Source organism: Pleurodeles waltl, chromosome 1_1 (assembly GCF_031143425.1).
Source record: "Pleurodeles waltl isolate 20211129_DDA chromosome 1_1, aPleWal1.hap1.20221129, whole genome shotgun sequence".
Taxonomy (NCBI): Eukaryota; Metazoa; Chordata; class Amphibia; order Caudata; family Salamandridae; genus Pleurodeles; species Pleurodeles waltl.
Genome location: NC_090436.1, coordinates 918630316 through 918656402, shown reverse-complemented (window position 1 = coordinate 918656402; position 26087 = coordinate 918630316). Strand labels below are relative to the sequence as shown.

At 43.0% G+C, this 26087-nt stretch overlaps 1 protein-coding gene across 19 annotated transcripts in view; it reads left to right on the top strand.

Annotated features, from left to right (window-relative positions):
• PTPRD (protein tyrosine phosphatase receptor type D) overlaps positions 1–26087 on the top strand; it is a 3982777-nt gene that overhangs the window by 3754975 nt on the left and 201715 nt on the right. For all 19 annotated transcript variants that reach the window (XM_069230134.1, XM_069230131.1, XM_069230149.1 and 16 more), the window contains one exon: positions 19987–20196. In XM_069230134.1, coding sequence (XP_069086235.1) covers positions 19987–20196 — 210 coding nt within the window. The remainder of the gene's footprint in view (positions 1–19986; positions 20197–26087) is intronic.

Below are 26087 nucleotides of genomic sequence, written 5' to 3'. Positions count from 1 at the left end.
ACATTCATACCATACAGTCAAATGGTCAGCTGTGAAAGGTGCTTCAGACCCTGGTAGCACTTAAAGGGAAACAGTGGGGGAATAGGGTTGCACCTGTCTTGACAGTTGCGTAGTCCTAGCAAGGCACCCAAACATGTAATGTAACTGTGGGGTGTAAAAAAGTGGTGAATGAAATCCAAGGGGTGTGGGGGCAGTCCGAGCACTAATCATACATAAGTTCTTGCCTGCCAACCACCAGGAAACCCACTGGAGCTGTGCTGCGAGGTAGTAGGATTCAAAAGATGTAGCTCCTAAGTCACCCTGTCTCACTGGCAGTTGAAGCTTGTTGAGTGCTACCCCCCCACTGTTTACTATGCTAGAGCAGGTCTCCAGCATCTTATCTAGGTCCCAGAAAGAACACTGGTTGGGTATACCAGCACATTGACAAAATAATGTAACAGGTGGGGAAGGATGATTATTTTCAAGAAAGTAATTCTGCCCGAGAAAGCAATGGTAGGTGCTGCCAGATTCACATTTGGGGTTTGAGGGCAGTAAATGCTTGGTTTATGTTACCTTCAAATAAGCCTGTTGTGAGTGGTATAACCTGATGCAGAAGTAGTGGTCGACTGCTGCTTCCCACCCCCATGTATGACATGGGGGGGTCTCGCTGTAAAAGGAGGATGCACAATTTCCCTCAGTTCCCAGGAATGCCTGCTGCCTCTTCCAAGTCCTAGACACTCACAGATTTTGACTTGATGTCCACCACTGCATCCCAGAGGTACAGTAGCAGGTAATCAACATACAATCACACAGCAAGGGTAGTGCCATGTAGGGGAATGCCCCAGTGCAGGCCCTCCAACCGAAGACGGTGTGCCAGTGTCTCCATGACGATGGCAAAAAGGTTTGGGGAAGGGGGTAGCCTTCGGCTGATGGGGAAGGGAGGTAAGATCAGGCAGTGGTGAGATCAGGTGGTGTGCCAGTGTCTCCATGACAGTTGCAGAAAGGATTTGGGATGGGGACAGTCCTCGGCTGACAGGTAAGGGACGTAATGATCAGGTGGCAGGTATCTCAGCAAGAATTTTACTGAGTATCTTGTAGTCACTGTCGAGTATGGCTATTGGGTGGTATGAGGATAGCTGAGTGGAGTCCCTGTCTGGCTTCAGGAGGGAGACATAGAGAGACTCCTGGAGGGAGGTTGGAAGCGCTTCAGTTGTGAGCGCTTCATTATAAATCTCAACTAGTTTTGGAGTGAGTTATGTTGAGAAGCAGTCATTGTGCTCTATTGGAAGGCCATTCAGCCCATGTGTTTTGTGACAGGCTAAGTCATGTATTGCCTTCTTAACCTAAGCCCCTGTGATTAGTTCGTCAAGTTTTTCACATTCAGGAGCATTGAGAGAAGGACATGAGTGGAGAGAGGCCAAGAATCGCTTGATTACTCCAGAGCGCTGAGTGGGAGGTGCACTATACTGTTCCCAATAGTACTGAGAAGATGCCTGTAGTATTGCAGTTTGGGACCATAAAATGGGACCTGTGCCCACTGCTATTTCCATTATTGAGGGTGCGTGGGTCTCTTGGTGGGTGAGTCATGCCAATAATCAGACAGGTTTGTCACCTGTGGTGTGAATTCTAGCTGGGTAGTCAACTTAGTTGTAGCAGCAAAGGTGCTCTATCAGAGCAGCATGTTGTGTTTTAGCTTCTGTCAGTGCCCGCTGTGTGGCATCGTCCGGAGGGAGGGTACAGCTGTCAAGGTTTGTAAGTGTCTCTTCAGTGCTTTTAAGGTCCCTAACCAGTTCTTGGTGGACTCCAGCTTTTTTTTGGAGACACTGTCCTTGGGTGACTATTACATAGGAATCCTACTCAGTCACATGGGTGGAAACCATGGTATGGTTCTCGGTGAAGTTATGGGTATTATGGGTTAGTTGGGTGTCACAGAATAGCAGATAATCCAGGGTATCCTGGTGTAGCCTCCAGTTAAGGACAAGAGGGTGCAGTGCTCCCCACCCCATGTCCACGATATGGGTGGCATGATCATATAGGACACAGTATAAATAATCCTAGTGTATGAGTAGGGGGAGCATGGTTAGGGAACATAGAAACGGGTCCAGACGGATGTATAAGTCACGTTGGACTGAGTCGAGGGAACACTGATGGAGGTGTGGGTTGTGGGCCCTCCTGGCATCTAGTAAGAACCATTGCTGAGCCCAATGGGATAATTGCTGTGAGTGCTGATGTGTGGAGGCTTGGGGGACCAGGAGTGAGAACAATCGAGTGAAAGATCAGGGATATTATTATAGTCTCTCCCAGAAGCCAGGGAATACCCACCCATGCTTCTAGTTTTGTGTTTGGGGCATAGATGCAGCCCAGTATTATGTATCATCTAAACATATTTCCCCTCCTTATCAATGACCGTGGTTTGGGTTTGAAAGGGTGTACCTGGATGCATCCAGAGTAGGGCGCTCTGCGGGATGGGGGAGTATTTCATTCTGTATGTTACTGATGTTCCCTGACAGTGAAAAGGGGTTCCTGCAAATATTTAATGTCTGTTTGTTGCCGTTGACATTGAATAGTGGGGGCACAACGAATGCATGCCCCTCATATTAAGGGGCATATTTATCCCCATTTGTACCGAATTTGCGTCATTTATGTAATGCAAATTCACTGCAAAACTAACTCCATAGTCATGTGTGAACCTACCTTGTGTCAATGAGATGCAAGGTAGGCGTTCCCATCTAAAAAATGGTGCTAACCCCACAACCCCATATTTATCCCCGTGCTAAAATGACGCACGGGTGGGAGTAAGGGCTAAATGCGTTAGTGTAGTTTTCCACCAAAAAGAATAAGTATGCCCCTAAGTGTTAGTAATCTGGTGCAGGGCCAAGATACCATGAGATGATGGTGTGTGTGGATATGCCATAGGGGAGGATGACAGGGGAGGGCAGTCCTTCGTCAGTGTCCGCCCAGCCCAAACGAGGGGAGGTGATGCATCAATCACAATGTGAGGAAAGCAACCATATATAACAAAGAAAATCACCCAAACAATAATAAGAACCTACAGCTGGTGGATGTACACCCAATCAGTCTTTCATAAACCAGATTGTGGGTTTAGGGGTTGTGGAGAATGATGGATGTGCCTTGGAAGGGAAAAGGGGTTGGGCGACAGGCAAGAGATCCATATAATGGGTCAGCTGGGCAAACAGTCCATCCACGATCTGTGGTGGAGTGGGGTGGCAGTGATCCAATGTCAGATGAGAGTGAGAGAATAGGAGGAGGGGGTCCTCAGTCAGGGGACCCCCTGATATGGGGAGCAGTGAGCAGTCGACCATGACCAGTTTCTGGAAAGTGTGCGGTAGGGCAGAGGGCATTAGATCATACATCAACTGACTGAGGCATGACAGCTCCGCATTGCCTGAAATATAGTGCCATCCTTGCTCGAGGCTCAGCTGAAGTCGGAGGCCAGTGGGGGTGAGGATTGCTGAATTGCAAGCACAGGTGTGATGGCTTACTGTTGGTCCTGTCTCAGTTTCCATTGCAATGGTGCCACACCAGCCCCCCCAACTTTGTCAAGTGGGTGACCTCCTCAGCCTCATCGCCAACTGGGGCAAGGCATGTTATCCCTTTCTGCTGGACGGTGGGGCCCTCCTTCCAGGTGGTTTTCCACCCAATCCCAGGCAGACGCAGGTTCCATAGGAGAAGATGTGTTGGTCATGGATGATTTTCAGTGTCACCTGATAAAGTAGTGGGTACTGGATGTGAACATCCTAAAGACGACGTTTCATACCAAGGAAGAAGGAGCATTGACATGGGGTCAGCATGGTGTAATAAGGGAAAATCAAAATCCAGCTGTTTTCATATTTGAGTAGGGTTGTCTGTCTAGCCACCTGCAGGATAGCGCCTTTGTCTTTTAAATGAAGGAGTTTAGTGACTACGAGATGAGGGGTTGCTCCCAGTGCTGGGCGATGGGCAGGGGTATGGTGTTCCCTCCCACGGAAAAAGTAAGGGGAGAATGATTGGGCCAGCATAAAGGAATTCACCTATGCCTCCAGGAACTTAACCACTGAGCAGGAGTGCTCAGCTCCCTCCAGCAGGCCAACCATCCATAGATTGTTTCACCAACCTCTCCCCTTGGCATTCTCCGCCCGATGTTCCAGCCTCTGCTCCCTTTTGAGAAGATCCCACATGCATTTTTCTTGGACTACTAGCTGTTGCTTCAATGGAGTGTTCTGTGTCCATAACCCTGGAGGCCAGTTTCTGTGGTCACCACGAAGCAGGCCGAGCTATGCTACGCTCAAAGCTCTTCTATTATAGGAGAGGAAGGTCTTGATTGCATGCAAGATATCATCCAATATGTCTGGCTGGGTCTTGCGACTGGGTAAGTGGGATGTGAGGTTCCCAATGCAGTTTGGTCCGGGGATATGGGAGTGAGCAATGGGGGCTGGGATTGTCCTATGGTTGATTTCTGACAGCCCATATCTAATGGTACTGGTGATGGTCTGTTGGTGAGTGGCAGGAGGTGCCTCCCTTTGTAGAGCAGGGATGGTCAACTGCAGATGGTGGCGAGTATTTGGGGTTGTGGTTTGTCCCCAGCAGTGTTGCATTGTCACTCCTTTGTCTAGGCGGTCTGCCAATGGTCCTGTAGACCAAGGGGTTTCCTCGCAGTGCCCCTTTTGTGCCCTTTGGGTGATTACTGGGCTCATGGGTTGCACCATGGCAGGTTAGGCAAGGTGCAGCCACCAAAAACTGGATCCGATAGACTCACTCCGGGCTTTTTCCCGGTAAGGCCCTCGGGCCCTAATGTCACCAATCAGGCATGCAATTTCTTAAATCAGCCCCTCTAGGCCCTAAACATCTGGGCGGTCCTTCAGCCCTCCCCCATGCCAACTGTGGAATAACCACAATGCGGTGAAAGCCCGTTCACTCTCCGTAATCTGAACATGTTGAATGGAGGAAAAGGAGGTGGGCCCCTCCCATAGATTCCTGGTCACAGGCTGTGCCTCCACTGGTCCGGGCCATGCACAGTCACTAGGCCAGACTGCGAACATGCCACGGTGGGGCCCTTAAGTGCAGATACAGGCTCAAGTTCCTCTGTTCACCTTGGGGCTTTGGTGATAAAAGGGGCACCCTGGGTTCTCTCTGAAGAGTGGAGGCAGGCTACAAGCAGCAGAAGTGGTGACAAAGGGTGACCACCCACGCCAATCATCCTCACAACAGTGTCCTCTTGTGCCATGGAGGCTGTGTGTGGCTATGGTGAAATGGAGATGAACACTTCCATTCTCTACTGCAGTGGTAGGGGGCAGGTTCTGTGGCACCCTTCTGTCCGATGCTGGTGCAGGGCTACAGGGGCTGGGTGCATTGTTTTTGTTATGTGTGCTGATTGCAAACCACGAGCCAGCAGAACCCCATGGGTGAACAACATGGTCGCAGGGTCACAGGTCCGTCAATGCACCAGGGCTCACACGTCAGGATCCAGCAGCCCTAGCGGTCCTCTCAGTCGTCCTGTTGTATCAAGGCCACAGCGACAGTGTGTCGATGGCTATCATGGCCCTGGTTGGCAGGGTTTTGATGGATTACACTGCCTGTCAGCCTGAGCTAGCTCAACAGCTGCCGCCATGTTTGGTGGTTAAACCATGCCCCCCCCCACATCCTTCAGCTCCAGGGTTTCTACATAGGTGCATTAACCCTTGAACTCCAGTCAATACCCCTGTAGAAGATTCTGTACTACCTGTAATCTACTCTTCCTGAGCGCATCCTTGATGTGTAGGGAATTGCTGCAGTCCCATTGGCCAGATTATCAGTGCCCCATTCACGTAGTCCATCCTGTTCACACACAGGTTTCCACTCATCTTTCTCCAAACACACTCTTTCACGGTCCCAACATAACAGTTATCTCTCCATTATACTTAATGGCCTCCTTTCCTCTTCCAACATTGTACTTGTTGCTGTTGGAGCAGTATATCTGTGTGGTGATGCTGATAAATTAATGTATTATTAGTTACAAAGCACAAAGCAGGAACGCAGTGGGGGGTGCTGCTGATAAGGATTTGAAGACTGATGCAGTCTGTGCTGTGGAGTTTCTAAGATGGACAGCGAGGTCTTCAACTTGTTTAGGAAGATCAAGTCGATCAGAGATTTTCATGATGTAGATGCTAATCTGCTCCATAATTTGGCTGTAGGAATATCTGTTCCATCACTGGTTAAGTGAATAGTAGGGACAGACAAATGACTGAAATTATCTGGAAGAAGAGAATGTGTTGACTTATATTTCAACAGCCAAGCATGTAGAAATAGGGAGCCTGGGCCACGAAGTACACTGTAGCAAGCACTTTTAAAAAAGAAATCTTTTTTGGTGTTGGAAGCCAATGAAGATTAATGAGATTAATCGAATGAGACATCTTATGCTTATGTGCCTGGTAGATGTAAAGTCAAATTAGCTGCCACATTTTGGATAAACTGCATTTTGATGTACAGGGAGTGCAGAATTATTAGGCAAGTTGTATTTTTGAGGATTAATTTTATTATTGAACAACAACCATGTTCTCAATGAACCCAAAAAACTCATTAATATCAAAACTGAATATTTTTGGAAGTAGTTTTTAGTTTGTTTTTAGTTTTAGCTATGTTAGGGGGATATCTGTGTGTGCAGGTGACTATCACTGTGCATAATTATTTGGCAATTTAACAAAAAAAAAATATATACCCATTTCAATTATTTATCATTACCAGTGAAACCAACATAACATCTCAACATTCACAAATATACATTTCTGACATTCAAAAACAAAACAAAAACAAATCAGTGACCAATATAGCCACCTTTCTCTGCAAGGACACTCAAAAGCCTGCCATCCATGGATTCTGTCAGTGTTTTGATCTGTTCACCATCAACATTGCGTGCAGCAGCAACCACAGCCTCCCAGACACTGTTCAGAGAGGTGTACTGTTTTCCCTCCTTGTAAATCTCACATTTGATGATGGACCACAGTTTCTCAATGGGGTTCAGATCAGGTGAACAAGGAGGCCATGTCATTAGATTTCCTTCTTTTATACCCTTTCTTGCCAGCCACGCTGTGGAGTACTTGGACACGTGTGATGGAGCATTGTCCTGCATGAAAATCATGTTTTTCTTGAAGGATGCAGACTTCTTCCTGTACCACTGCTTGAAGAAGGTGTCTTCCAGGAACTGGCAGTAGGACTGGGAGTTGAGCTTGACTCCATCCTCAACCCGAAAAGGCCCCACAAGCTCATCTTTGATGATACCAGCCCAAACCAGTACTCCACCTCCACCTTGCTGGCGTCTGAGTCGGACTGGAGCTCTCTGCCCTTTACCAATCCAGCCACGGGCCCATCCATCTGGCCCATCAAGACTCACTCTCATTTCATCAGTCCATAAAACCTTAGAAAAATCAGTCTTGAGATATTTCTTGGCCCAGTCTTGACGTTTCAGCTTGTGTGTCTTGTTCAGTGGTGGTCGTCTTTCAGCCTTTCTTACCTTGGCCATGTCTCTGAGTATTGCACACCTTGTGCTTTTGGGCACTCCAGTGATGTTGCAGCTCTGAAATATGGCCAAACTGGTGGCAAGTGGCATCGTGGCAGCTGCACGCTTGACTTTTCTCAGTTCATGGGCAGTTATTTTGCGCCTTGGTTTTTCCACACGCTTCTTGCGACCCTGTTGACTATTTTGAATGAAACGCTTGATTGTTCGATGATCACGCTTCAGAAGCTTTGCAATTTTAAGAGTGCTGCATCCCTCTGCAAGATATCTCACTATTTTTGACTTTTCTGAGCCTGTCAAGTCCTTCTTTTGACCCATTTTGCCAAAGGAAAGGAAGTTGCCTAATAATTATGCACACCTGACATAGGGTGTTGATGTCATTAGACCACACCCCTTCTCATTACAGAGATGCACATCACCTAATATGCTTAATTGGTAGTAGGCTTTCGAGCCTATACAGCTTGGAGTAAGACAACATGCATAAAGAGGATGATGTGGTCAAAATACTCATTTGCCTAATAATTCTGCACTCCCTGTATTGTATTTAGGAGCCTCCAAATACAAATAATTGACAGAGTCCAGGCAAGAGGATATGGAATATTAAATTGCATATTTTCAGTTGTTAGTAGAATAAAATAAGTGTATTTAAACTCTGACCTTTGTTAGATGCTAGCCTTTAAGGTAAAAAAGAATCCCTAGTTTGTGCACTGAGTGAACAGGAAAGTATAGAGGTCTGTTGTTAGGTAGCAACTATACACATGGCCATAAGTCTGAAGGACCATCATTTACTAAAACCACAATATAGTGGCATAAGAAACCATATTTTACAGGGAACCCTGAATTATGGGAAATAGATCATAGTTCTCTGTGAAATCTCGATTTTATCATTACAACGAACGCCCCTAATCCACTCTGCGGAGCTTTATCGTCATCAGGGCTTCTAGGATGAACCAGCAAGGTTATTTAAATGTTGCACTAAGAAATAGAGATGATGTAGCACATTCTCTATCATTATTATTTTCATCCTTTTGAGCAACAAACAACATTTTGTGAAAAATGCAAATTGTGCCTTCAGCCTTATGGTTTATGCTCCCACCAGGCAGTATTGAACTATAAAACACAGTACTTTATTTATTTACATTCACTGTGAAAAACAAAGGCTGAAGTGAATATATGATTAGTCTTGGTTATAACACCTTAGCATATATTTAAAAAAAACGTATAAATTAATTTAAAGAACTGCTCTGCATTTATTTTGCAAATTAAGACTCAAAAACGACTGAAATTAGCAAAAATGGCTGGGACTGTAATCCATAAATTGCCGTCTGTAAGCAAGACCACGCTATTCATATGGCAGACACAGCTACAAAGGTCATCAACAATCCTGCGATGAGATTCCATATCATATTACTCTTAACACTATGAAATAGACGAAGATCTCTGGTGAGAACTGTTGGAGCTCTGTGCCAATCTATTATTGGATGAAATCTCTGTGGCTGCTGATTGTGAGCTTGTGCCTCTTTCCTTGCGCCCTAGGGCTGATCTGTTTTTTGTATTTATATGCTGTATGTCAGTGCTGTTTTAAATACTCTCCAGTCCGTTTCAGAAAATATAAAACTGCACTCCAAGTTATGCTCTGATGCAATAATAGTGGCGTTATATTTAGATATAAGTATAACTCTATAACATTTGCTCCATATGCTCAGTATTTAGTTATTCTACAATACATTTACTTTTCCTTGAGGTGACCTCTGGGCTATATATTGAATTTGTGAACTGAAACAGTGTGACATTGAGCTTTTTTGCAATTAAGTATTATGAGGCTGTGCTTCTGATTCATAGCACAAAAAGGACAATTTTAATAATTTGGAAAGCTGTGGTGCATAAGTCTGTGTAATACATTGATGAACAGCAATTATTAATTCGGGAACGTTTGGGTCAGGGTGGGCTGATCCCACTCGTTTCTAACACAATTGAGTCCACATTGTAGAATTAATGGTGGAAGAAATAAGCTATGCACTGACCGGAAAATGAAAGTTTTTTCAGATAATGTACTGAAACCCTTGATTTATAGGCAACTCTTAGCTCAAGTGTATAGTTTATGGGTTTGCAAAGTAAAACAAGCATTTGGAATGCAATAGGCCTCTCATTTTCTTGAGTTAGAGCTACTGGCATTGTAAATTCATAACTGGACTTTTCTTGCCACATAAATTGGTCAACCCTGCCCCATAATTTTGTCTTTTCCTGCCATATAATTACAGTGGTCCAGCATTAAACTAAAGCACTTCTATTCACCTTATTTTTCTTTATTAAAACAGATACAATTATCATATAAACCTTTATCAGAAAATAAACTTTTGGCATTAGATGGTAATGCTCAAAACATAATAAGAAAAATAAAATTTGGGATGGATTGGAGGGTTAAAGGAAAGAGGGAGTAAGAAGTAAAGATGGAGCAGACAAGTGGCATAGTAACGGTGTCATGGGCCCCAGAGTAAGAAAGGAAAATTATTGACTGCAATTTTGGTAGGAAAATACAGCAGTAATTAGAGTTGAATGATATCCACAGGTCTCTGGGCCCTGGTGCCACTGCACCTTTTGGACCATTGATAACTAGGCCACTGGAGAGAAAGCGGATGGGGCAGCAAAAGAGAAGCAAAAATAATTTAACAGACAAAAGTAGGAAAGAGATAGGGTCACAAAGAAATAAAAGAAAGAAGGGAAAGAAAGAACAAGAAAATTAACACAACTAAGACATGAAATAGTTCAAATGTGTGAGACAAAAGAAAAAAGGGAAAGAAGCCAGCGAACAAAAGATAAAGAGGAAAAAGTTATGAAAGAAGTGTGAAAAGATAGAGAAAAATGAACATTAGAGAAAAGAGAAACAAGCAGCGGAAGAACCTGGGAAAGTATGTACTGACACATTTCTCACAGACACAGAATGGGAAAGCCACTGTGACAGTTCGAGTCCCGTCAAGTAACTTGTGGCTTCCACATACAGACAGGAAAAAGAGGGATTTACAGTAAAACATGAATCAACACATAAAGATAAGAAAAACACCAGAGCAAGGAAGGGAGAAAGATTGTTTTAAAAAGTCAAAGGACACATACAGAGTCAAAGGAAAGAACCAATAAAAAAACAAAGGAAGAATGAAGGGAAGAGGAAAAAAAGTGAAGGAATGAACGCCTAAAGAAGACAAAAGAGAGCAACAAAACTAGGAAAGAAATAAATACGTTTTTGCAAGTATGAAAGAGGAGGTAGCAAGAGGAAGAGGGAAATAAAAAAAAGGAAAGGAGTAGAAATAAACAGTTGAAAGAAGGAGCAAAGCTATTAATGTGTGTATTTAAGAGCTGGAAAGAGATAAGTGGAGGAGAAAGAAAACATTGGGAGTAAACAGAGTAAACAAAAGAACAGAGTGAGATTGGTGAAACAGACCCTCCCAAATAAAGATGGCAGCTAAGAATAGGTTTAATTGACTCCCCCACATCCTCAAACAGAAGTCAGAGTGTAGAACATCAGGTGTCACAGCAGAACAGCAGGAGATGCATTAGCAGAGTTGTATGTGAACTCCAATACAGTAATATTGGGCGCTTCAGATCAGGATTGGGCTGTGTAATTTCTGGTATTGGAATAATGGGGTGCCGCAGGTTAGGGTTGAAGTGCACTGACACAGTTGTATGTGAACTCCAGTACTGGGATAGTAACGGGCGCAAGGTCAGAAGTAAGGTAAGTTAATGGAGCTCTGTATGGCACCGAATATTGACGTGCCAGTGCTGCCTAGTGTTATCCTGGAGTTGCCCATATGAAGCTGCAAGTGGGGCCCAGAATAGGAGTGGCATTGCCTCTGAACCACAGAAATGATGAGCCCTGAAGGGCGTGTGTGTGTGAGCCTTAGTACTGGGAAGAAATGTGCACTGAATGTTAGAATTGGTGAATTCTTTCGGAGCTGTGACGGTTCCCATCAACAGTGGCGTTGGATGTTAGACTTAAGGTGCACTGGCTGAGCAGTGTATCGCTCTTTTGGGTCCAATATTGGCTTGGCAGTGGGACTGAATGTTAGAATTGAGCTGCTGTAATGGAACTGTATGTGAGTGGGGTCCCAGTATAGGAAAGGAAGTGACCTTGTAGGGATAGAACTGAGGTGCACCGATGGCGCTGCGACTGAGGTCCAAGTACTGGAGCAGCAGAGTGCACTGACTGCAAGAACTGAGGTGCTCTGGTAGACAGCATGTGCGGGGTTCCTGGCACTGGCGCGGCTGAGGGCTCGGAGTGTGCGAACTGAGGTGCACTGATAGCGCTGCGCCTGAGGTCCAAGTACTGGAGCAGCAGAGTGCACTGACTGCAAGAACTGAGGAGCTCTGGCAGACAGCGTGTATGAGGTTCCTGGCAGTGGCACGGCTGAGAGCTTGGAGTGTGTGAACTGAGGTGCACTGATGGAGCTGCATGTGAGATCCCAGTATGGAGCAGAAGTGGGCACTGTCTCTAAGGATTGCCGAGCCCTGGTAGAGCTGGGTCCCTAGGCTATAAGCAATTACAAGCCATTCTCCACCCTTACTCTCAGCACACGAGCAGGCATACTTGGTAAAGAAAATTCAAGCCAAGGGAGGGTAGGAACCAGGCAGCTGCGAGAGTGTGCAGACAGCCTACAGAGACCAAATGTGACCAAGATAACAGCTTTATTTATAGCCTTGTTTACAGGTAAGCTCAGAGGAAGAGTGCTCTGCAAATAAAAAGGAAACTTCCCTGGACAGGAGCAGGAAACAAAATAAAAAAAAGGTCCCCTACAGACAAGATAAACAGGACATAGTGTAATTATACAGTAGTTGGTCACTGCTCTCACACAAAAGGAGGAGGGACAAAGAGGCATGACTGACCACAAGCAAGCAAGGATTTTTAAATGACACTGAAACTTACAAATGAAATAGTTGGCAACCCATAGAAGAAGTATACTTAAAAGTATACAAGAGGTCGAACGCTTACGCTCGACCTAAAAAAGCGTAATATTACGTATCTTGTTGAACATGATGTTTTGGGTGCAATTTTCCATTGATTTGATATGAAAAATTATATGAATTGTATTTTTCTGTGCATATGGTTTGAGATTCCTTAAACACAGAAAACAGGTGAAAGGGAACTCTTGTGCCAGTGAAAATGTGTAGTAAGCAATTGTAGATCACTTTGAGTCGTACATATTTTAGATGCACTTTGAGGCATCTGAAGCAATCCAAACTCATTCTAAACCCACAATTATGCCTCGAAGCTAGCAAACAACAGTTGTTTATATATTTGTCAGCAGTTTATGGTCTCTGTATAGCTGCTCTTTAGTGTGAAAATTCGTTTTATTTAATTATAAACAATACAGTCCTTGTAAGTCATGTAGACATATGCTAAATAGCTACACAAAAAACAGAACGATTAACATGTGGGGAAAGCCTCATCTACAGCTAAGCTGTGTTTGGGGTTCATGCTGCATGCATTTAACAAGGACTTTTTCCAATTTGCCCTCAGGGCTGAGACAACACGCAACCTTGATCTGTTGTGTGACAACACAAGCCTGTAATTAGTAAAACAGTATGCAAATGATTCCACCTTGCATCTCCTTCAGGATGAGTGTTCAACTAACCTGGCCAGTTTCCCATGGTACCACAGGTTGTGGTCTATTGGAAGTGATCCAGTACATAGACCACAGTTTTGCATAGGTAGGGGTAGGTGTAAGAGTGGGGCAGTCTGTGTTGTGGTTTTAAGATGCCTTTTTTTACTCTGAGCACTGCCCATTCCAACCTGGTTCTCAGTAATCTAGGAATTGGTAGCAGAAACACAAAGCAAACACAATGGTTACTTTCTGTAGTTTGCAGTCCATGGCATTTTAGTATCTCCTCAGCAGTAACTAGGTGGCTGCAAAAGAGGTAATACTGGTATGGGGGATCCATCCTTTGATGCATCTGGCATTCTATTGAATAGGTGTCCATGAGGAAGAAGAGCTGAAACAAGAGTCTCATTGTTTTTGAAACAGTGATTTTGGTTACATCTGTTGATATAAAAAAGTTGGGTTCAGAAAGGCCAAAGAAGAGCATGACAGATCCTGAATTATGATTGAGAGTCAGGATTTAAACTTTAAGATTTTTAGGGATATTTTTGCCCTCAATCTTAGTAATATTTCCTTGACCACACTATTATTCTATGTCTTATGTGTTTATTGCATATATAGTTAGTGGCTGGCATACTTGAAGCATTCTCTTAAGCTTCTTCTGCAGTTCCCAGTTCCACACACAGGCCTACTAAACAGCTACATTTTGAGTGGAAAATCGTTGTAACAATCCACTTTGACTCACACATTCCCACACATACACACACAGCTTAGCTATTTCACCCTATTTGAAAAACCACTTTTCCACTTCACGCCTAACCAACAGAAATTGAAATACTACTCTGCCACCAGTGCAATTTAATCCTGGCCTGCAGTCTATAAAGCCAAGCTGTTTTTGCCAAAGACCAAAGAATATATTCTTCAAGGTATCAACATTATAACTTACGTTACTCTAAGAGGACACACTTGTATCTCAACCCACTCAATAACTCCAGTCACCTGTGATTTCAAACCCTTTCACATGTACTTAAGATCCAAACAGGTCTCCTATTTCACCGAAATTCTAAAACTTCCATTGTTTAAAAAACATGTTACTTTTATACACTGCTCTGTCGAGGCACTTAAGCCAGGCTACTTTGACTTCAATCTGTCTTTCACATTATCACACCATCCTTATCCCTGTGACTTTATAGCCTTGAAGGTCTGACAAATTGTAGGCACTAGACATAAATATTGATTATGCGTATTTCATTTGCTGCTGAAGACTCAAAATGTTGGGAGTTGAGCTGTGGGACTTTTCCCATTAAAGATTGTCAGATTGTGATGTGGGTACTAGAGTAGGAGTTCACCCCCTTTAACAAGTAATCCAATTTTCTACACTTATCTATGCTCAACCTAACTTTGTATAAATATAAGTCTCATTCTGCAAGATACCTCTTTTCACATTACAGCAAAAGTGTAGCTCTTACTACACCATGCTTTGCCAAATCAATAACTTGTAAATATATTACCATAGTTAATCTGTGGACGCTTGCACATATAAAAGGAATTGTTTATGTAAAAGTATCCTCTACACATAACTTGCTCCAAGTCACTCTGTAATGACATCATACCTTATTCCTGAACCATATCTTCAGTCAATCATATGTCAACCTCCCATTCTAAACACCCCTGAGTAGAAATCAGCCTAATCAATACAAATAAGGAATATAAAGCTAGTCTCAACACATGGGATCTTATAGGATATGATGGCATGTGAGACATGATTCAGAGATAATTTGGACACCATCATGAATGACCTGATCCTTCTGGATTTTAAACTATTCCAAATTAAAGTCGCTAGAAGAGGGGAAGGAATAGCATTAACCTATTCCATTGAACTGACTTGCAGAGCATTACCTGACCAATCATATATAACATTTCCTTCCTAACAGCTCATTTATCCCAACTGTGATATATCATCCCTTAGGTTCATGATCTCACAACCTAGAAGAAATCCTAGACCTAGCCTTATGTATGTAGCCCACAGCTTGAAAACTCCTACTAATGGGCAAACTAAGAATTTAGGTCAACTATCCTGATTACTAACCAGCTTTTCTCCTCAATGAACTCTGTATACCCTAGAATTTACTTAAAAAGTCAGTGGACATAGTATTTTGCAGGCCACAATTTGAACTTGACCGTAACTTAGATTATCAGATAAACCTTCATCACTCATTTTTTACTGTCTCTCTTTCAAACATTTTCCACTAACCTTTACCACAGAGCTGGACATACCCCATGTCCACTCTAAGCAGACATTACAATGAGATTGGTAAGTGGATATGCTCAATAGCAGAAGACAACAGGTATGTATTGACTCAGAGGGATCTTCAATACAATGGGTGAAATGTGGTGTCTGTGAACATTGTGGTTAATTGTTTGGTATGGTTCTGCAACCTTACCACGCAATACAATCTCAATACCATCTTGGATCCAGTCTGGCTCATTTGTAAAACTTCTAACTCAACCCTGGATAGCTGTGGCTTCAAGCAGTAAGGCTTAAACAAAGGAACTAGTGTAAAGCATTTAGAAGCACCAAACAATGAAATAAGAAAGTCACACTACTCAAAATAAATCCAACATCAATTTATAACAATAGATTATATTTTTGTGAATTTTAGACACCAAGATGAGCAAAATCCATCTCAGTGTTCCAGAGATATAGATTTTTAAGGAAAACATAAATCACAGGCTTTTAGTCCAAAGCACAAACCAGCATTGGTAACCGTAAAGGTTGTACATTTTTCAAAAGTTTGAAAGAGGCTACTCCAGCGCAAGTTGGGCAACCAATTCCATCAGGGATAAGGTTGGGGGCCATAAGGAGTATTTGGAAAGCTACCTGGTCATCCAAACAATCTCAAGTCCAGTTCCACACCTTACATCAAGACTGCCATAGAATTAATCGAGTGGGCTACATGCTGGGGATGCAGGTTGCTGAGGATGCTGAAAGATTCTTTGGGTGCTGTTCAGTTGATGGGGTCACCCTGGTGCTATTCTGTGGTCTAAAGGTGTGATGGGCCAACTTTGGCAACAGGAGTCGGAGTCCCTCAATTTATTCTTCGAGCCAGTAGAGGTTTAGCTGCAACTGGGCCACCCATCACCAGACATAGCAGGTCCAGTGATGTCCTTTGGTAAGGGCTAGTGCCTGTCTTTGGTGATCAGTCCACATTCTGATACCCACCCCCCAGCGAGTCCAGCAGTCACAGATGCAACATATGAGTCTGTGATTGAGCTCTTCTTAGCTGCACTTTGGTGGTCAGTGTCTGTTCTTTGCAAAAGGCTGTTAACTGGTGAGGGTGGGCCATTTCAGCTTTTATGGTCCTGGTGCAGGAAAAGGGGGTCAACTGACCACTCATTGGTGACACGACTTTGGTCTGGGGCTCAGGAGCATCTCTTTGTTGAACCAGGCACCACAGACACATTTCTCTCTTTGCTAGTTTAAGGAGCAGCAGGTGCAGTTCAGCGGTTGGTGCGCCCTCTCTTACCAGGTCCAGTGGTGCACGGCATGGCAGTACTTCTTTGGTCTTCTCTCCTGTCAGATGTAATTTGAGGTTCAGGATTCTAGGGGTGCCATTGTTATGCCCAGAAAATGCCCTTTGTGGATAATGCGGTCACTAGCCAATAGACTTCCGTGATGCCTCCCACCCTATGACAACTTTTGGCTATGTGTCATTTAGCAAATCCAGATTGCACTATCCTGCCCATTGTCAAGATGTCTGAACCCTTCCTTGGATGTCAGGAGCTTGATAGCCTACCCTAGAGGTGTGGTTTCCTGGGAGCTAACTGCCTTCAAAAAAAATGTTCGGCAACACATGCTTTCCCTCTGAGTTCTCATTGCCAGCTCATCTACTTGAAAAAAGGGCAGCCCTACATGAGTGTAGTCACCATTTGCCCACCAAAGATGGCTTCCCGTTTGAAGCTTGCCTTTTTGGGCCAACACCATGTTTGCCTTCCTGCCAGGGGGAGGTAACACTTTGCTCTGTGGCAGGCCTCTAGAGTTCCTAAGTCTGGGAGTTGTTCACACAACTCCTCAGGAGGGTAGAAGGCTGTCTGGTGGCCAGCAACTGTGAAAGGCCACCAGATAAACTGGCCAACAGTTGTGTTGCCTTAAATGTGACATTAAATTCATTCTGCTTTGGCAGTGAGTCAGGTTTAATGCCATGATTAATTTGATACCTTGAGGTACCTATTTAAGTAATGCCATTCAGTTAGCAGGACTGACATTTCAGCTTGAACTCTGTATTAGCCAGTGGGGCTACTGACCATTTCACAGTAAAAACATCAGTTTGAAAGTTTTACTGTTAGGACATAACATAGTATATGTCCCATGCAACATACAGCTTCCTGCCTGAGTGCAAGATAATCTAAATTTTTATGATTATAATAAGGTGGTGTTTAGTCACTATTGTTATAAAAACATCGACTAATTGTTTTGAGATTCTTTTGTTTTCATCCTAAGCGGTTGATGCCTCACATCTGAACGGAGAGTTTGTGGCATCGTGTAGGTATGTGTTGAATGTACTGGTGTTGGGGATTCATTCATACAACTGGAGGTATGTTTTGTGCCTATGTGCTGCCTTTGTAGGTCTGGCTTAATCATGCAGCTGTTTGCTCAACATTGTTATAATTCATTGAATAGACATAGAGTGAACTTTGGCTACTCCCAATAGAGTATTACTCCTCGCATCAAGGTTTGGTACATCATCTGCCTTCCAGGAAGTGCTTCCATTGTAATGCAAGCGAGTGTCATTTCTATCTGAAAGAATGTTTAATTATCATGCTGTTTGTCACATTCAATTGTTTATTTCCTAAAAGGATTCGATACCTAAAGCAATTCTTATTTTTTCTATTTTGTCAGCAGTTGTAAAGCCAATAGGGTTTGCTCAGAATTTGGGTATGCAATGCATAGAAACAGCATTTGTGTTTTTACAGGCTTTGATACTTTAAAGATAGATCAACTGGCTTTGCAAATGTGTGTTTATGAAACTGTGTAAAAAATGCATGCTGATATTCACGCCCGTAAAACAATGCATGGGGATCCATTAGTGTGTCTAGTCAAAAGAATGGATGCAGTAGAGAACAAAGGACACTCAGCAAGTACAATGGAAGTGTTGGGCCCTAAACTACCCCTTGGGGATCAAGCAGGTTGTCCAATACATAAGTGGAATGGAAACTCTTAAATTGGCAACATATTGTTTTATAATCTCCATACAGCACAATGCACCCAATTTACATGTTTATAACATAACACTCCATTTCTCAAATGATAACCCTTTACTTGTATACAGTCCACCTTACAATATTTAGTGGAAACTCTTGGGACTCCTTATAAACGCTCACTGACCCCGAATACTTCATAACACTTTGAAGACCTGCGTTTTCTTTAGTTTTCTGTTTTTGCTTAATCTGTTTCATCAGATTTTACAGGTGTTGGGTTTTAGGTAAATGTACATTATACTGTACTGTTTGCGTTTGTTTCGACATTCTGGTCTAGGATTTAGCCTATTTGTCTTTTTCGATGTTATTGTATTTCATTGCTGTCACTAGGGGGCAGAAATAACGTACGTTTATTATATTACAACTTTAAAGCAAAATGAACATGCTCAGAAATAAACCCATGCAGTGTTTCGTTACACTGTAAATAGCAGTTTGGCTCGCTGAATGCTTAAGCAGAGCTCAGGTAGTAGTCTAACAAATTAAGCTTTATAAAGGCAAAAAAAGTATTAGCAAGAGTACTTAGGTTCTCCCAAATACCTTTGTTAATAGCCCCAGAGGATGGGCTGTAATATGGAATCCTGGCAAAGATTACAAACTAGGAAACTGTTCTATTTGTAATGAACATGCTTGTTGTTGGTATGTTCAAAACTTGCTCGTGTTTAATACTTGTTCTATGATTCTGCATAGGCATAATGGATGTGTTGTAGGTGGCAATCAGATGCAAAACAGCCATTCTGCAAAAATACACCAACAAGCACAGGAATTAATAGCAAGGGTGGAAGTCAGTTTGCATTTCAATGCATAATTGGATATTTAATTGTTTAAACTACAAAATATGGGGTATTATGCCAATGACTCTGAGATGGAGACGATATTACGAGTAATGGGCAATTGCTCCAAGATCTAGAGAATTCACTAACAAACAGTACAGGTGACAAGAACAGCATTTATCCTTTCAGCATGACAAAATGAATCATCAAATCATAAATAGTTACTAGTTTTTTCATGGAAACATTACTAGTGGACTGTATGATCCACTCATCCCTGCCCCTGTAGAAATTACTGTTCTTTGGTATGTACAAACAGTGGTCTATTTTTCACTAACCTGTATACATTTTTCCTTAACTTCACAAATGTAATTGTGTAAGTACCTTCAAATTTTAAGAACATGATATAATAGTATATTTATATTCATTCCTATAAGATAATAAAGCAAGTAAATGTCCTCAAAATTTCATTAAGGGACATGTCAGTTACAGGAAGCGAAGATGAGTCAGATAGGACCATCAAAATGCCTCTTAAATAATTCAATCTGATTTTGGCCCTACCTCCAGAATTAAACAGAAAATCATATTTTCAATGGAGATTTTCTCTACAAATTTCACCTGTATTCCTTTATAAACTTATTACTTAAGTTGAAGGAGTAATATGCACTCAATTTAATACAGAAATTTTAGGAAATTTGTATCTCCAAAAATTTGGAAATTAATTTAAGTTAATGATCAAAACAATAGATCTTTCTGAGATATTATGTTTCTGACATTATGTGGATTTGTTTTGAAATGTTAGTCTCTAGACCTGAGCTATTTTAGTTTTCGCTTTTTAATCGTTCATTTAATTGATGTATTATGTCCTACAGTTTACTTCTGTTTCTCATTCCGTCTTCCACAGCTTCTCAAAGAGCTTTCTAGGCGGCGCAGGAGCATTCGTTTGAGGAGAGAAGTTGAGTTAAAGCCATATATTGCTGCTCACTTTGATGTTCTTCCAACTGAATTCACCCTGGGGGATCAGAAGCTATATGGACGCTTCGAGAACAAGCAACTCCAAAGTGGGCAAGAATATGTGTTCTTCGTTTTGGCTGTTATGGAAAACTCAGAATCGGTATGTTTTTATTTTGCACTGAGACTTGACAAAATGTAATGCTTCCCACATTAATTATGAAGCAATAATCTCTTAACACTACAGATAGAAGCTGGGTTAATTATGTGTGCAGGAGAGTGTGTGATGATTAACGAAAATAGCCATCTTTCAGCCACCTGACTGACTATCTTTCCTTTGAAAAAACCAGTTGCAATCCATAATATTTAAGGTGTACATTGAATTGTGAAAGTTCAAGCAATGTGCTAATTGATCAGTTTGACCAAACAAATTTAATATTGATACTGTCAATCTGTGTAATTATTAATTGTCTTGCAGTTCTGTTAATATTTACAAATTACAAATCTAGGTTGTACATATTCTGTGTTCCTATTATCCAAAATATACACAATGTTAATAAATATAAGTACAATGTAACTATTCACTAGTAGTGAAAAAGTTGTTACAGTATTTAGAAATGAAGAATTGCACGGGTTCTATTCAGTGGTATCTTAGAAATTATGGAGCATATTTATGAGCCCTTAGCGCCTCCAGAATGTCACTTTTAGTGACGCTTCAGTGGTGCTATGCCCTGTGCCGTATTTACAAGTTGGCCTTAAGCCACATTTTGTGGTTTAACACCACCTTGTAAATACGGCCCATTCACACGCAGCACTATGCAATGGTGCAGTGGGTGTTGCTGTGGGCGTGCCACAGAAGCACCCATTGCATTTTGGCGCTGCCTCAAATTTACGAATTTTCATAAATCTGAGGCAGCGCCAAAATCTAATGCCACCCCAGGGGTGGCATTAGCAAGGCACAACGAGGAGGAATACTTTTATTTCTCCTCGTTTTGTGCTTTTTTTATGTGTGCTGAATTCTCCAGCACGCATAGAAAGAGCAAAAGGCCAGAAATTATTCTTTACATGCGGGAAGGTGTCCTTCCTGCAAATAAAAAAATATTTTAAAATGACGCTTTGGCACTTCTGTGTGTGCTGCATTCTACAGCACACACTCAGAAGTGCCAAATTGTCATTAGTGATTGTTTATGTACACGAAGGAACACCTTCTCACACATAAACAATAAAACCCCTCAAAGCAGACATCCTTGCACAATGGTGCAAGGATGCCTGCGTTGGGGCTAGGCAGCTCAATTTAGCACCAGCGCAGGGGGCAACACATGGGTGCGCCATATTCAATTAAATACTGCGCATCCCTGCATTGTGAAAATGACAAATTGCGGCGCTGCAAATTATGGCACAGCGTTGCACTCTGTCATTTTCCTCTAAATATGGGCCTGTGTGTTTTGGTTATCACTAAGTTGAATTTAGTCATTTGTGTTAGCATACAGTTTGTTAAAAGCTGTTAGGTTTAGTTTCAATAATTATTAAATCATATGCCTATCTTAGATGTCTAACAATTTAACCATTTCGAGTTCATAATTCTGTTGATCATACAGGTTGCTCAAAACATATTTTAGCCATGCTTAAGTGTTACTGGTGGACATTCTGTCACTCTGCATTTTAACTTTGTGGAATTGGTAATTTCTTAAAGCAAACCTAGACTGGGTTGTCACAAAAAGCCACACCGCCAATAAACACTATTTTTGATTGCAAGATTTTACCTAACTAAACAGACAACTCTGGTTGCCGAAACCATGAAGTGAATATCCTTTTGATGTCCTGAGTGATATCACAATTTTGCCCGGTAATGCAATAATCATGATCTATTATTGCCTTTTTTTTAGGTTAAACAAGATATGAATATTAATAACCAACAGCTGTCTTAATGAACATTTTAAAATTTTTTAAGAAACTGGGTAATGTAGAGGTTTGCCAGAAAAAAAAGTAATTTTACTTAGGAAATTTGAGACTTTGAACAGACAGGGCTTACAGGAGGGAAAAGAGGTGGGGGCTGGGCGGGGTGGCGCAGAGCACTGTGTGGCGGGGGTAAAGGAGGGAAACAACAAAAAATGTATAATCATTTTTAAAAACATACCTTTCTCGTCCCGCCTTTCTGATCCGCTCCTCTGGCTGCCAGTACTTGCAGTCACAGGCTCCCAGCCTGCGGCCAGTTCTAACTCTGCTTTCATGCTGCTGGCAGCATGAAAGCAGTGTTAGCACTGGATGGAGCACCCTGGCTGAGCGCTCCGAGGCAGAGTGGAAGTCTCTGCCTGCTGTCTCCAACCCGGCAACACAGTGTCGGGTTGGAGAGAGCCTAGTATGCGTGTGTCTTTGGCCAGCCTGAGATGGCCAGCAAAACATACATGCACAATGAGGGCACTGCTGTGCACTCCCCCTAGGTCCCTGCCATTCCCCATGGCCCACCCCTTTTACAACAAAACCATAATAAATGTAGTTTATTATGGTTTTGTTGTAAAATTTTGCAGCTGCTGGTGATGGCGGGGCAGGGGTGACACTCATGCGGAGGAGCTGCCCCTGGCTTTGAATACAGGTTCAGGAAGTTGCAAAGGATTTTTCCCTGCAACTTTGTGAAGTTAGTAAAACAATCTTGGTGAATTTCCTGAAGTTCCAAACCTTATCAAATGAACAGCAGGAAAGAAAATAGATTTGTGCGAGGAAAGCTTTGGATAAAATATGTTTTATTCAAGAACTCTTACTGTGGAGGCAAATTTTCTTGCAAAAGCCCTTTTGTTTTCAGAAAACCTCTCCCACGTGTGAAGCAGGATGATGGTAGTCAACTTACCAAGATTCACTTAAGTAGTCAAGGTGCAAAGTCTATCAACTTTGCTCAAACTTGAGGGAAAAGTTTAAAACATCACCTACTAATAGTTTTGAATTTTGCAAACTAATCTCTGACTTTGCTTTGGCCTTTACGTAGGTGTGGGTAAAATGATGAAATATAAAGAAAGAATGATGTTCGATAGTGATTATTGTTGATAATATAGGTAAGACCAAAATTGAAAAAAAGTAATGTTAACAGTAGTGTGAAAAATGTTACATGAAATCACATGACAGGAAAACACAAGTTTGAAATATGATATATATATATATGTTCGATGGCATGTGTAGCTGCAGATACAAATGCTGTGCACATCCCGCCATCTGGTGTTGGGCTCGGAGTGTTACAAGTTGTTTTTCTTCGAAGAAGTCTTTTCAAGTCACGAGACCGAGGGACTCCTCCCATTTCGACTCCATTGCGCATGGGCGTCGACTCCATCTTAGATTGTTTTTTTTCCGCCATCGGGTTCGGACGTGTTCCTTTTCGCTCTGTGTTTTGGGTCGGAAAGTTAGTTAGAATCTCGGAAAAATCGTCGGTATTGTTTGCGTTCGGTATCGGGTTAGTTACAACAGATCGACACCGAATTGAGAAGAGCTCCGGTGGCCCTTCGGGGTTTTTCGATTCCTGTCGGGGCCTGGTCGGCCCGGCCACGTGTCTCTTCAAGGCTGATGGAACAGACCCCATTCCGCTTCTGTCCAAAATGCCATAGCAAGTATCCATATACAGATCAACACCTGGTCTGTAACTTGTGTTTGTCACCGGAACACAGGGAGGATACTTGTGAGGCCTGTCGAGCGTTTCGGTTGAGGAAGACACTCAGGGACCGAAGAGCAAGAAGACTGCAAATGGCGTCAGCGCCGACAGGACAAGGGTGTTTCGAGGAGGAGGAAGAAACATTCTCCATCCAGGATTCGGACTCGGAGGAGGTCGATCCCGAAGAAACGCCGAAAACCGTGAGTAAGACGTCGAAACAAAAAACTCCCGAAAAGACTGCCAAAGCCCAGGGGACGCCACCGCCAGCAGGCCATGGCTTAACTCGAAAAGTAGGTGACCGTCCATCGGCACCGAAAAAGGGCGAGCTGGTGTCGAAGACATCTGACTCCGGTCGAGATACAGGCACGCAGCAATCTCGGGCCCGAGAGAGTGGCGCAGAAAAGATTCGGCACCAAGACAGCGGCACCGAAGTTGGTCGGCACCGAGAGGGCACAACGCCGAAAAGAAAAAAGATTTTGTTGGGGCCGAAAAAAGCAGCAGAAAAGGTTTCGGTGCCGAAACATCCGGCATCCGAACCGAAAATTAGTTCCTATTCAGAGGAACAAGGACTGTCCTCTCAAATGAAGACACACAGATTTGAAGAGGAATTACAAACAATAGAGCCAGATCACATGCAAAGGCGGCTCTTTATTCAAAAAGATACAGGGAAGATCAGCACTCTTCCCCCAATCAGAATTAAACGAAAACTTGCCTTCCAAAACAAGGACAAGGACAAACAGCCACAAGCAAAAGTGGCTAAACAAATAACACCACCACCATCCCCACATCACTCTCCACAACTATCACCGGTAGCCACTCCACCAATGATGCAATCCCCAACACATACGGGGATGAGTCAAGATGACCCTGACGCATGGGACCTTTACGACGCACCAGTGTCAGACAATAGTCCTCAGTGCTATCCAGCAAGACCCTCGCCACCTGAGGATAGTACAGGCTACATTCAAGTGGTATCAAGGGCAGCAGCATTTCACAATGTCAGCCTTCACTCAGAACCCATTGAAGATGACTTCCTTTTTAATACACTGTCGTCTACGCACAATCAATATCAAAGTCTGCCAATGTTGCCCGGAATGCTAAAACACTCCAAACAGGTGTTTGAAGAGCCTGTCAAAGGGAGAGCCATTACTCCAAGAGTAGATAAAAAATATAAACCGCCACCAACAGACCCAGTGTACATCACACAACAGCTATCACCAGACTCTGTTGTAGTTGGAGCAGCACGCAAAAGAGCCAACTCTCATACTTCAGGAGACGCGCCACCTCCAGATAAAGAGAGTAGAAAATTCGACGCGGCAGGCAAAAGGGTGGCGGCACAGGCAGCAAACCAGTGGCGTATTGCAAATTTGCAAGCTTTGCTAGCCAGATATGATAGGGCCCATTGGGACGAGATGCAACACCTTATTGAATACTTGCCAAAGGAGTTTCAAAAAAGAGCGCAGCAAGTGGTCGAAGAGGGACAAAATATCTCCAATAATCAAATTAGATCAGCAATGGATGCTGTAGACACAGCTGCTAGAACTGTCAACACAGCAGTAACGATAAGGAGGCATGCATGGCTGCGTACATCAGGATTTAAACCAGAGATACAGCAAGCTGTGCTGAATATGCCATTCAACGGACAGCAGTTGTTTGGGCCGGAGGTGGACACTGCAATTGAAAAACTTAAAAAAGACACTGACACGGCCAAAACCATGGGCGCGCTCTACTCCCCGCAGAGCAGAGGCACATTTCGAAAAACACAATTTCGAGGGGGGTTTCGAGGGCAAACCACAGAAACCACAACCTCACAAACAAAGCCCACTTACCAGAGCCAGTATCAGCGGGGAGGTTTTCGGGGACAATATAGAGGAGGACAGTTTCAAAGAAACAGAGGAAAGTTCCAAAGTCCCAAAACTCCTCAAAACAAACAGTGACTTCAAGGTCACAAATCCCCAACACATAACACCTGTGGGGGGGAGACTAAACACATTTTACACACATTGGGAGGAAATACCAACAGACACTTGGGTCTTAGCAATTATCCAGCATGGTTATTGCATAGAATTTCTCAAATTCCCTCCAAACGTCCCACCGAAAACACACAATATGTCAAAACAACATATAGATCTTCTAGGACTAGAAGTTCAGGCATTGCTTCAGAAAGAAGCAATAGAATTAGTACCAAAAGATCAATTAAACACAGGAGTTTACTCACTGTACTTCCTGATACCCAAAAAGGACAAGAGCCTGAGACCGATACTAGATCTCAGAACATCAAATCAGACCATTTTCACATGGTTACTCTACAAGACGTAATCCCACTGCTCAAACAACAAGACTACATGACAACACTAGACCTAAAGGATGCATATTTCCATATACCAATACATCCTTCACACAGAAAGTACCTAAGGTTT